The sequence below is a fragment of the Mesoplodon bidens genome (assembly GCF_964165515.1).
Source record: "Mesoplodon bidens genome assembly, chromosome: 3".
NCBI lineage: Eukaryota > Metazoa > Chordata > Mammalia > Artiodactyla > Ziphiidae > Mesoplodon > Mesoplodon bidens.
The window spans coordinates 4,953,392-4,967,211 of record NC_138178.1 but is presented as its reverse complement, the minus strand read 5'-3'; the positions used below and the strand labels follow the sequence as shown (position 1 = coordinate 4,967,211).

General features: G+C 39.8%; 1 protein-coding gene across 1 annotated transcript in view; it reads right to left on the bottom strand.

Moving 5' to 3' along the window:
- Window positions 1-261, bottom strand: part of ST8SIA6 (ST8 alpha-N-acetyl-neuraminide alpha-2,8-sialyltransferase 6) — a gene marked incomplete at both ends in the record, with an annotated part of 126,287 nt that extends 126,026 nt beyond the window's left edge. The window contains one exon of the mRNA XM_081226977.1: window positions 161-261. Coding sequence (XP_081083103.1) covers window positions 161-261 — 101 coding nt within the window. The remainder of the gene's footprint in view (window positions 1-160) is intronic.
- Between the last annotated feature and the right edge of the window lie 13,559 nt (window positions 262-13,820).

Genomic DNA, 13,820 nt, shown 5'->3' with positions numbered 1-13,820 from the left:
CACTCACCCAGCCCGCCTCGCGGACGCCCCCATCCCACCCCACCCTCAGGCCGCCGCTGCCCGTCGGCTCGTCCTCACAGCGGCCGAAAGTCCGCGCGCCCGAGAAGAACGGGGGGAGGGGTCGGCCGGGGCCCCCACGAGACGCGCGGCGGTGGGTTACCTGGGGCGGGCGGGCGCGTCGGTCGAGCACCAGAGCAGGCGCAGCAGCAGCAGCAGGAGGAGGCTGGCGAGCAGGGCGAGCAGCGCGCCTCCCGGCCGCATCCTGAGCCACGGGCGCAGCCGCCGCCGCCGCCGCCGCCGCTGCCCCGGCGAAGCGCAGCCCGGGCGGCCCCGACTCGCGGCTCCCGCCGCCGCCGCCGCAGCCGCAGCCACGCACACCTCCAGCGTTCAAGGCGGCGGGGAGGGGCGGCGGCGGGGAGGGGCGGCGGCGGCGCGCGCCCCCGGCCCGGCTCGCCCGATCTCGGCGGGCAGAGGTAGCCGCCGCGGCCCGGCTCTCTCCCCCGGCTCCCGCCCAGCCCCGGATCGCTGTGGCAGCCCGGCTGGCGGTGGCGAGGGGCCCAACTCGCCTCCTCTCCTCCCGGAGGCGCTCGGCGCTGCTGCGGGCTCTGTTCGTCGCCGCCGCCGCCGCCGCCGCCACCGCGCGGGGTCACCTGAAGGTTGGGGCTCGGGAGCTGGACGCCGTGCTGCTTGGGCTCCAACTTTCCTGCGCCCTCACCTGCCCCTGGGCGGCCGCGCGCTCTTCCCCAAAGCCCACGCAGCCCGCCCAGGCGGACCACACCTGGCTCTGCGCCCCTGCGGAGGAGAGCGAGGGCTCGGAGAGGCGGAAGAAGAAGAAGGGAAGGGCCCACTTCCAAAACTTTGAAAACGGAGTAGTCGCTCTGCTGGATCGTCCCACGCGCAGAGGCTGCTAGGGACTTCCAAGCACCTCCCCTTGCTTGAAGGCAGATTCAGAGGGACGGCGAATGGATTTCCAGGGGGCCAGGCCGTCCCTACGGGTCGGGCAAACTACCGCGTCCCCAGCCCGTTTCTGTGAAGAGCTTCCTTGGACCAACTGCCTGCCCCATTCCTCTGTGTTATCAATGGCCGCGTGTGGCTGTATTTATTGATCTAGGGCCGCTTTTGCGCTGCAAGGACAGAATTGAGTCGTGGTCCCAAAGATCAGACGGCCCAGAGAGCCGGAAATGTTGACTCTCTGGCCCTTTCCAGAACAAGTTGTCAGACCCCTGCTCTAATTCATATTGGGCTGGATCATATTGGTTAGCATCTCATTGATTAGTTAGTATCTCATGTATTATACTAGAGGAGAGTGATCCCATGACAGCGTGATATAGTCTGGCTTCCCAGTTATTTATCCGGGCGTGGGCCTCTCCTCTTTCGGCCCTAAGCTATTCTGTCTGCGCGTGGCCCCAGGGCCCACTGTGCAACCTCCCTGAGTTTTGCCCCTGACTGAACCCTGGAGGAACATCCATAAACCCTAAACTCCACGGTGGTTATATGGGGGCTCACTGGACTATTCCATCTGCTTTTGTATATACTTTTCCAAAAGCAACCCTTGGACTCTACCACCTTGCCAAGACCTTGATAAAGGTGCTTTCAAAGGTTTTAGTGTCCTCAGTAACAAATATATTTCAACTGAACTCTCCTAGAAGCATAAGGTCTTAACCTGAAAAACCAATGTGAGAGCCTTTGAGAAGCCAACAGCCCAGACAGCTCAGTAAAGCTGTCGCCAGTGATTTCATCTCAGAAGAAATCACAGCATATATCAAGAAGAGAAATGCGAGGCTGCCTAGTTCCTTTCTACTAATTCTGCATTTACTCCAGTTTAAAATACTTGGGTGAAAACGCACCAGAACTTTGCCCATAGCAGTTGATCAATAAATGTTTGGTCAATGACTGAAACGCCTCAGAATGAATGCTCTTCTTAAAGAGAAAAAGAAAAACACCCTGAAAATAAATGTGACTAGAAGTAGGATTTCCTTCCATAGCTCACTATTCCTATTAAAATATGTATTAATCGATAAAGGAAAAGTTGCTACTTTTACTTAAGACTGACGTTTTTAGGGATCCAGCTGCTTATCTGAGGATGGGTATGATAAAGTAGTGCTATCTTCAGCTGGTGCTAAAATAATAAAGTAATCCAATTCTATGTGTTTGAAAGTTTAAGCACTATTAGATAAGTAGGATAGGGCACAATTATCTTGAAAATGGAAAAGGTGTCTGGATTTGGAAGATAGTCTGAATTTTATTTCTCTTAGAGCTGAAGAATTGTGCAGACAACTCACGCTGAAGATGGTTTCCAGAAAAAAAGTAAAGGGCATTATTGTATCGGCCAGGAAGCTGCAATTTCACCTAATTTACTAAAGTTTAATATTTCAGCACAACTGGGCTCAAGGCAACAGCAGAAGAGTCAACCTTGCACTGGGCTCCCTAAACACCCTTTCTGCAAATGAAGTTACTTTTTATCAAGCCAATGGCTATCAGCAGGAGACTCGCAAAAGCCCATTTTAATTGGAAAACCAAGTGTAAATTTGCAATGGGAATTCTGAACCCAGTGTTAAAATTTGACAGTAGGGATCTTTACCACAAGGTTTGTAATTGAAGACGTGGGTTGGTAAAATATGAATTATCTTGCTTATCCTTGAGAGATCAAAGAACCTGACAAAAACAGAATTCTTTAAATATTATCAGCCACAGAACCAATACTGGGAAAATGTGCATTTGGTCACTTAACATTCATAGGTTTGACCAGCAGCCCCAAATATCTAAACCCTCAGAAACTCAGGCTGGTGTGCAGAAGCCCCATCTGGTGTGTGAACCTACCTCTCCCAGCTTTCCCAGCATCTGCCTCTCATTTTGCCTTTGTTATTTTTTTAATTTGTCATCAGGAGTGCCTTTACTTTCATCAAATAACTTACAAAAAAAAATATTGGGAAGTTTTGATATATAAAAAATGTCCAAGTCATTGAAAATCTTCCTGGAAGTTGGGGTTTCTCATTTTTGGGTATAAGGTTTTAAATATTTTCAAATGCATGGATTGGAGGATTCATGAAAAATCCCAAATATCAAGTGTCTACTATATCTACTAGAATACACAAGTGGAAACTTTCAATACAGGGAAAGGAAGGAGTACTGTGAGAAACAGAGAAAACTGATGCACCAAAGAATTTTTCATTCATTTGGGTGACATTTTCATCTCCCTGTCTAGAAAGAATGGTTTCTGATGTCTTCAGGCTGCTTGATTGGTTTTAGTAATATTAGAGATTTGTGAGGCCTGCAGGACAATGGCACATTCATAAATATTAAACTACTCCTTGGGGGGGAGGAAATTCATAAGGATAGCATAACCAAGGCTACATATTTTCAGTAAATCAAAGGATATAAATAAAAGTAGAAATAACTTCAAGAAATCAACAACCTTGTGGGGGGGGAGCTACATTTTCAAATATGTTTTGTTACAGATTTTTCCCATTACTAATTGAATATTTTAAAAATTGAAGAAATTCCACGTATAAAGTCACTTTAAAGATAAGAACACCTAGGATGATACACAAATTCCATTTGGGATATATATATATATATATATATATATATATATATATATATATATATATAATATATATATATATATATATATATATAAAACAATTGGTAGTATAACTAAAATTACAAAACAAAAAAATAAAGTTATTATTCACAGTATAAAATAGACATTAATATATAAAACATCTTAACGTCTAAATCTCCTTTCCCTGAAGTCCACTTAAAAGATCATAAAGGACCAAAAAAGAGAGATGGAAACTCCGCATTTATCCTGAAACTATAAAATGGCTACAATCCCGTTCCACAAGCCCCCAGAATGCCTACTAAAGATGAACTAATTGGACGAGCATACCAAGTTCAAGACTCATCTCCCCTATTTATGACTTAGATTTGTGGAAAAGAAATGGAAAAGTTTTTGAAGGTCCAACTAACACTCAATTTGGAAGAGCAAAGGCTGGGAGTAGGACGCAACAAAGATGAGTAGCCATCAGTGGGAACGGCCAGGGCTACCATGTTAAAAGAAACATGGTGACCAATATTTCTGCTTTTCCCTGAATACAGCTTTCTAGCCATTCCATTTAGGAATGATGACCTAGAGATACTGCTAATCTTGAAGAGAGGTGCTGCTAAAGAATTTTCCTGCTAACGATTAAAGTCAATTTACTAAAGAAAAATGAGCACCTATTCAATAAACAAATGGCCCTTGATACATTGGTTTTTATACCGAATTAGCCTGTCCCAGACTATCCTGCCTAATTCCAGAGTTTGCAAGACTGGGTAGAACTCCAGTTGTTTCAACAAAATTGGAGGGTGGGTGCTGTGTGTGCTAAGATAATGTACCCAAGCCTGCCATATTTCTCTCCTCAACTTCTCTTCCCCACCTCTTCATTCCATACAACCTAAACTATAAGCAGATAAATAATGAAACAAAAATATCCAATAGCAAGTCCTTACTGCAAAACTAAATTTCAACAAGTAGGCAAATAAAAAGGAAGAACTGCCAAAGATTTTCCATTCATAATATTTCTGGCAAGTAGCAGAAAGAAACAGTCTTAACTTATTTCAAAGATGAGTAAGCAGAAAAAAAATTATGCAAAAGTTCTGCAAAATATTTGACAAATGGAAAGAAATGTAACCAATAGAAAAGCAAATGAGGAGTATATGTTGGAAAAGACTTACTGCAGCAAACAGCAGAAAATTTAAGCAAGGATCACTTTGTACTCCCCAGGAAACGAAATATAATATAAACACTATGAAAGAAGAACCCAAAGAAGAAAAACTGAAAGACAAGATAGCAAGGCAGTAGGAAGGAAAGTGAGCTGATGACAGTAAACAACAAAACACAAAAAAACATGAACTACCTTTAGAAGACTGAGGAAGAGAATCCTAGGTGGCAAAAATCTGAATTAGTGTCGCAGAGATTAGGCTGATGAAAACTGCAGAAAACGCAAAGGAAAGGGGCAAGGAAAACATACTGATTAGGAAAACATATGTATCAAAGACAGATATTAGATATATATCATGTAGAGATTAGGGGTTGTTTTTTAAAAGCATAAAAATGAAGTATTCAAACATTTAAGGATATAAGAGAAGAAAACTTTACCAAAATAAGGAAATATCTAAATACGCAGATGTTTTGTGTTCTCCTTGTCTGAACTCATTAGGTGAACTCATGAGGATCCAGAGAAATTTAATAGAGAACAATTAACTTGATGATGTATCCTCTTGCAGAGATCATTTAAAAACAAAGAAAAAATTCTAAAATCATCCCGACAGAAGAAACAGGTAAAAATTAATATTGTTTCTGACTTCTCCTCAAAAACATTAGACTCAAAAGAACAAACAATATTTACTGTGTTTTTGAGCAGAAAAAATGTGACCCCAAAATTCCATACCCAACTAAGATAGTTTTATATATAAAAGCACATGCAATTTTCAACTATTTAAGAACTCAGAATATATAATATTTCTATATGAATCCTGGAAAAAAATCAACTTGAGCTATAATCAAATCATAAAATGAATCAAAATAAGAAGTTCACAATGAAGAAGTTGTAATCAGAAAGAACTCAGATAAGCAACAGATCATTTTAAAAATAGAATTGAGCCTAAATAATAGAATTCCACAATAAAACTGTTATATTTTCTTTAAAAATTGCTACAGAAGTATAATAAATATATTATAAATCTGGGAAGGAAAATTCCAGTTCATGGCAGATTGTGGAAAATATAAAATAAGAAGAGTAAAGGATGTAGTAAAAGTGCATTACTTTCATTGCCTTTCAGGGTGAAATAATCATTGTTTCACACACACAAAAAAAAAGATTAAAAAGAGAATATATATGTAAATATTTTCCAAAGAAGGAGGGAAAAAGAAACTCAGACCTTTTAGCTAAAGATAGAAAGAATACCTATTCAAGCAATACGTGAATCTGTTACAAACACTTAGAAATGTTTTATAAAATCTAATGATAAAAAAGGAATGCATAGCTAAGTTCTCAATAAAGAAAGGGAAAGCCCCAGTTACCAGATATGAGGAACATACTGAAAAAAAAGAGCAGGAAGTGTGTGCTCTGACTGAAAGCAGCTCACCTGTAATACATTATCATCCTGGTAACCTAGAAGTTTGCTTTTGACTTCTAAGCAGGGAATGAAAGAGGCAGACTGGGTTCCCAGAGAGACAGAGTTGGAATTAGAATTCCTGCATAAAGCTTTTTTTGTTGTTAAAAACTAAATACATGAACTAGAAAAACAAAGACCCCCACACCTGCACAATGCAATTGTTTGTCTCTGCCTGAGATCTGGGTCAAAGAATTTCAATCTAAAACAATTGCTTCATTTGGGTTTACCCAAATGTTACCCATCCTAAGTGGTCCTAAAATTAAGATAAAGCTTGGTCCCTGGCTAATGATGCTAACATGGCAGGAAAGTGCTAACTATTCTAGTTCCATAAAAATCTGAAAGAAAAGGAATCTCACTAAGAATGAGCATAAAATTAAAAATTGCAAAACACTTGAGGAATTCACCATGAATATGTCTCAGTAGATACAACTAATGGAAGGACTATTAAACAATAATCAGAAAGAGAACATAAAATAAGCAAGTTTAACATCATGAAGGACATGAAAGGGTGAATCAAGACACTGAGAAAAGAGTGATGATAAATGAAGTAAACTTTTATCTAAAGAACCAGTAGAACTATGAGGGAAAAAATGCAGTTGACCTTTGAACAACAGAGGTTTGAACTGCACAGATCAACTTAAACGTGGATATTTATCAATTGTAAATACTACAGTCCTACACAATCCATGGTTGGTTGAATCCAAGGATCTGGAGAGACCTCCAATACAGAGGGCCGACCATAAGTTATACTTAGATTAACCCCTAAGTTGTTCAAGCGTCAATGGTATAGTCAGTGATATCAAAATAATCAGCGGATGGGCCAAGTGACAAGATTATACATGGCTAAAGAGAGAAACGATGATCCGGAATACCATTCTGATATAATTATCCACTGAAAGATGAAGAGTTGGAAACCTTGAAACAGAAATTAAAAGACCTTAGAAAAGCTTAAGAAGACCCACATTGCTGTTACCTACTTCTGCACTGCAAACCATCCCAACACCTAGTGGTTTACAACAATAACATTTTATTATACCTAAAGATTTTGTGGCTCAGGAATTCAGACAGTTCTCAGCTGGGTGATACTAATATTTCACATGGTGTCAAATGTGGTCTGAAGGGTTCAATGTGGCTTCACTCACTTGTCCTGCCCTTTGATGGGGATAATTCAAAGGAAGAGTTCAGCTGAGGCTGTCACCTGGAGTACCCACATACTTAGTCTCTCTAGCACAGTGATCTCAGGGCAGCCAGATTTCTTACTTAGTGGCCAACAGTTCCCATCAAAGATGTTCTAAGAGGCCTGGCAGAAGCTGCAAGTTTCTTAGGATCTAGTCTCAGAAGTGTCAGAACATTACTTCTGCTGGATTCTATTGGTCATACAAGTTCCTAAGCCTAGCATATATTCAATAGGAGAGGAATTAGACTCTATCCAATTCTGACACCAACTCCAATGTGTGTGAGTGGTTCTTTTTCCCACACCGCCAAGCAGTTAACTCAATTCTGACACTGTCTACCAGTAGACAGCATCAGATCCCACAGGTTAAGACTGCCTACAAAACTGCCCACCTCAGACACCAACAGCAAGTCCAGGTTGTCCCTTGTGCTTCTAACCAACTGGCTATGGATCAGAGGCTCCAACAACCCTCTCCTGAGGTTTGATTAATTTGCCAGAGCAGATCACAGAACTCAGAGGAACATTTTACTTACTAGATTGCCAGTTTATTATAAAAGGATATAACTCAGGAACAGCCAGATGGAAGAGATGCATAAGGTAAGGTATGTGGGAAGGGGCACAGAGCTTCCCTGCAATCTGAGTGCATCCCTCTGCCGCAAACCAACTCGGAATCCCTTCAAACCCCATCCTTTTGAGGTTTTATGGAGGCTTTATTACATAGGTGATACTGATCAAATGATTGGCCATTGGTGATTGATTCAACCTCTATCACCTCTCCCCTTCCAAGGTCGGAGGTAGGACTGAAAGTTCCAGACCTCCAATCACATGGTTGGTTCCCCTGGCAACCAGCCCCCATCCAGGATGACTAAAAATACAACCAAATCTAGATACACTGTAATAAAACTTCAGAACCCCAAAGAAAAAGTCTTAGAACCAATCAAAGAGAAAAGACATGTAACTTACAAAGAAATGGTAATTAGATTACAGCATATTCCTATCAGCAAAAATAAAGACCTAAAGTTAACTGAATCTTCAAAGTGCCAGGGGAAATACTGTCATTCGTAGATTCTATATCTGCCTAAATTATCATGCAAAGATGAGGATAAACTTAAAAGTGTTTTAAAAAACTGAAAATATTTACCACCCACAGACCTTTGTTGGGAAAAAAACAAAACAAAACACTGTAAATGGTATATTCCAGAAAAGAAGAAATTGACCCCAGAAGAAAGGAGTGCGATGAAGAATAATGGTGAAGAAGCAAAATGGCAAACCAACAGTGACTATATAAAACAAAATAATGATGACTCATCTGTGAAAGGAACTACAAAATGAGATTGAATGAAAACAAGAGACAGTAATAACAAGAAAGAACAGGAGCTACCAGAATTAAACCATTTAGAAGGTCAGTAGAATTAGTAACTACGGTTATACATTGTTAAGTCAAATATGCATTTTTTAAATGTTAAGACATCCACTGTAGTACATGAGGTGTTAATTAATTCAATTGTGGGAATCCTTTCACAATGTAAAATATATTAAAAATCATCATGTTGTACACTTTAAATATATTACAACTCTATTTGTCAATTATACCTCAATAAAGCTGGAAAAAAAAGACATCCATTATAAAGTAAAAATATGATAATTCTTAACTAGTGGGGGAGAATAGAGAATAGAGAAAAATCATCCCATTCAACAGAGGACAGAAAAGGAGTGGAAGAAAAAGTAACTAGAAGTCAAAAATAAAGCACAAAATAAGATGGTATAAATAAATTCAAACATATCAGTTATTAAAATAAATATAATAAACAAAACTTACCAGTTAAAAGAAACTCACAGATTAGGTAAAAATAAACAAAATGGCACAGAAAAGATGAAAATAACAGTATGTAAAATGATATACAAAAGAAATACTAACTAAAAGAAAGCTTAAAAATATCAGACAAAACAGACACGGAGACAGAAAGTACTATTAGAAAAAAAGAAAATCGTTTCAGAATAAAAGGCATAACTCTCTAGGTAAAAATAAAAATCCTGAATCTATAAAGAACAAACAGCAACATAACCTCAAACTATGCAAAACAAATTTGATACATTCAACACACCTTTCTCTAAAGGAGACAAAAAATTAGAAAAAAAAATGGATTGAACAACACAATTTGAAAAAACACCGTCTTCTCAAGCTAATCCAGAATACCTCTGAAAACGGGCCATATTCTACTCCACCAAACATGTCGAGACAAATCCTGAAGAATGGGTATTACAGAGATCTTATTCTCTCTTTGATCGCAAATCAGGAAAATCAGAAACCAATAACAGAAAGACAAATAAAACTATCCTCACACTTAAAAATGCTTTCAAATAATTCATAGGTCAAAGAATCATCTTAAATAAAATTTCAAAATATTTAGACAAAACCAATAATGAAAGACAACATACCAGATTGTGGGCTGTAGTGAAAGCAGGAAAATGTACAGCCTTAAATGCACATATTAAAAAGTTTTTTTTAAAAAAAAAAAGGAAAACCAATGAGTTAAGCATCCAAGTCGAGATGCTGGGGAAACAAAGCAGAGTAAACCCAAAGAATGTGAAATATAACCCAAAATGGAGAAAATCGGTAGATCAAGCAAAGGAACCTATTCTCCAAATAATAGGTTATCTTAACCCAAGTCTTTCTTCTTATTCTCCAACAGCAAAGGCGAGACAGCAGCTTTTGTACAGCTCGTTTGTTTAACAATAAATCCACATGTTTGTTCTCCACGTCTGTGTCTCTATCCCTGCCCTGCAGACCAGTTCATCTGTACCATGTTTCTAGGTTCCACATATATGCGTTAATATACGGTATTTGTTTTTCTCTTTCTGACTTACTTCACTCTGTATGACAGTCTCTAGATCCATCCACATCTCTACAAAAGACCCAATTTTGTTCCTTTTTATGGCTGAGTAATATTCCATTGTATATATGTACCAAATCTTCTTTATCCATTTGTCTGTCAATGGGCATTTAGGTTGCTTCCATGACCTGGCTATTGTAAATAGTGCTGCAATGAACATTGGGGTGCATTGGTCCTTTTGAATTATGGTTTTCTCTGGGTATATGCCCAGTAGTGGGATTGCTGGGTCATATGGTAATTCTATTTTTAGTTTTTTAAGGAACCTCCATACTGTTCTCCATAGTGGCTGTATCAATTTACATTCCCACCAATAGTGCAAGAGTATTCCCTTTTCTCCACACCCTCTCCAGCATTTGTTGTTTGTAGATTTTCTGATGATGCCCATTCTGACCACTGTGAGGTGATACCTCATGGTAGTTTTGATTTGAATTTCTCTAATAATTAGTAATGTTGAGCAGCTTTTCATGTGCTTCTCAGCCATCTGGATGTCTTCTTTGGAGAAATGTCTATTTAGGTCTTCTGCCCATTTTTTGATTGGGTTGTTTGCTTTTTTAATATTGAGCTGCATGAGCTGTTTATATATTTTGGAGATTAATCCTTTGTCTGTTGATGCGTTTGCAAATATTTTCTCCCATTCTGAGGGTTGTCTTTTTGTTTTATTTGTAGTTTCCTTTGCTTTGCAAAAGCTTTTAAGTTTCATTAGATCCCATTTGTTTATTTTTCTTTTTATTTCCATTACTCTAGGAGGTGGATCAAAAAAGATCTTGCTGTGATTTATGTCAAAGAGTGTTCTGCCTATGTTTTCCTCTAAGAGGTTGATAGTGTCCAGTCTTACATTTAGGCCTCTAATCCATTTTGAGTTTATTTTTGTGTATGGTGTTAGGGAGTGTTCTAATTTCATTCTTTTACATGTAGCTGTCCAGTTTTCCCAGCACCACTTATTGAAGAGGCTGTCTTTTCTCCATTGTATATCCTTGCCTCCTTTGTCATAGATTAGTTGACCACAGGTGCGTGGGTTTATCTCTGGGCTTTCTATCCTGTTCCATCGATCTATATTTCTGTTTTTGTGCCAGTACCATATTGTCTTAATTACTGTAGCTTTGTAGTATAGTCTGAAGTCAGGGAGTCTGATTCCTCCAGCTCTATTTTTTTCCCTCAAGACTGCTTTGGCTATTCAGGGTCTTTTGTGTCTCTATACAAATTTTAAGATTTTTTGTTCTATTTCTGTAAAAATGCCACAGGTAATTTGATAGGGATTGCATTGAATCTGTAGATTGCTTTGGGTAGTATAGTCATTTTCACAATATTGATTCTTCCAATCCAAGAACATGGTATATCTCTCCATCTGTTTGTGTCATCTTTGATTTCTTTCATCAGTATCTTATAGTTTTCTGAGTCCAGGTCTTTTACCTCCTTAGGTAGGTTTATTCCTAGGTATTTTATTCTTTTTGTTGCAGTGGTGAATGGGATTGTTTCCTTAATTTCTCTTTCTGATCTTTCGTTGTTAGTGTATAGGAATGCAAGAGATTTCTGTGCATTAATTTTGTATCCTACAACTTTGCCAAATTCATAGCTCTAGTAATTTTCTGGAGGCATCTTTAGGATTCTCTATGTATAGTATCATCATGTCATCTGCAAACAGTGACAGTTTTACTTCTTCTTTTCCAATTTGTATTCCAGATGTAGAGAACAAACGTATGGACACCAAGGGGGGAAAGTGGCGGGGGGGGGGGTGGTGGTGGTGGGATGAATTGGGAGATTGGGATTGACATATATACACTAATATGTATAAAATGGATAACTAATAAGAACCTGCTGTATAAAAAAATAAATTAAATAAATTTCAAAAAAAATAAGTATTCATTTAAAAAATAAATAAATAAATCCCTGGGATCAGGAGGGAGAATCTGGGGAAAGTAAAGCAGAGGTGAGAGAGCCAGTGTAAAAGTACATCACTGACTCCATGAATTTGACTATTCTAGGTGCCTCGTATAAGTGGAATCAAATAGTATTCGCCTGTACTTCATGTATATTGGAATGCATTTTTAAGGTTAACTTAATATATGTCCTACAAACAGACTGTACCTTCTGTTTTTTGCCCTGTGCTATACAGTAGGTTCTCATTAGTTACCTATTTTATACATAGTAGTGTATATATGTCAATCCCAGTCTCCCAATTTATCCCACCCACCCTTTCCCCCCTTGGTGTCCATATGTTTTTTCTCTACATCTGTATCTCTATTTCTGCTTTGCAAATAAGTTCATCTGTACCATTTTTCTAGATTCCACATATATGCATGAATACATGAGATTTGTTTTTCTCTTTCTGACTTACTCCGTGGGGTAGGGAGGGGGAATGGGGAGTTAGTGTTTAATGGGGACAGAGTTGCAGTTTAGGAAGGTGAAAAATTTGGGAGATGGATGATGGTGAGAGCTGCACAACAATGTGAATGTACTTAGTGCCACTGAACTGGACAGTTAAATATGGTTAATATAGTATGCTTTATATTATGTGACTTTTACCACAAAAAAAAAAAACTTTATGTAAAAAAAAAAAGTACGTCACTGAACTGGGAACCCTTGTGGATGTAGGGATCATGCCAGGGATTTTCTGCTGAACCTCATAGCATGTCTCAGTATAGTCGTCCCTCAGTATCCAAGAAGGATTGGTTCCAGAACTCCCACAGATACCAAAATCTGCGGATGTTCAAGTCCCTCATACAGATCAATTTTCAATACACGAACCCACAGCTGTGGACCAACTGAATTGTCCACCTGGAGGAGGGCTGGCGTTTCTCCATCAGCCCCTGTTGCACAGTGCACGTTCAGATTGCACAGAATGAGTGACAGGTGCCCTGCAGTAGTACCCAGACCCCACCAGACTTCACATCACAGGAGAGTGCTCCCTTATTAATAAATTCTCCCTTCTTCCACTGTACATTCTGCCTTGTCCACTCAAGCATTTTCAAGATCCACTCCCAAATGTGCTCCCTTGGCTTCTGCCAGTAGGTACTGCAATTTGTTTGATAGGTATTCTCTTTCCTCCTGTTGTAGTTTCTTGCTTAAGCCATGGTGTGCCTCGACCCTGGCTAGTAGTCTGGAGGCAATGATGGGGGCAAGGGCAGAGCTTAAGGAGGAAGAACCTCAGAATGAGAGGTATCTGCCTCTCTCGAGGTCTTCGCCTGCATCTAGGCAAGGTGAAGCTCCTCTCTCTTACTGGGGTGGCAGGGCAGGGGTGGAGGGCTGCTTCTGCCAGCCCAGAGAGCTCAGGGGACCTGGGGGTTCCAGATCCTCAGGTCTCCACGTCCTACTCCTTTCCTGTGATGATCTTGGCATTTGCACAGGAAGCCTGTCAAGGCTGTGGATCCAAGTCTCTTTGAGGCTCTGCCACCCACACACTTCAATCCTGGGCCAACATGTTCTGCAGCCACAAGTGATGACACCTTCTTTTATTTTGTTTTATTAAAGTAGAGTTGATTTACAATGTTGTGTCAATTTTGCTGTTCAGAGAGTGACTCAGTTATACATATATATACATTTTTAAAATATTCTTTTCCATCATGGTTTATCCCAGGCTATGGAATACAGTC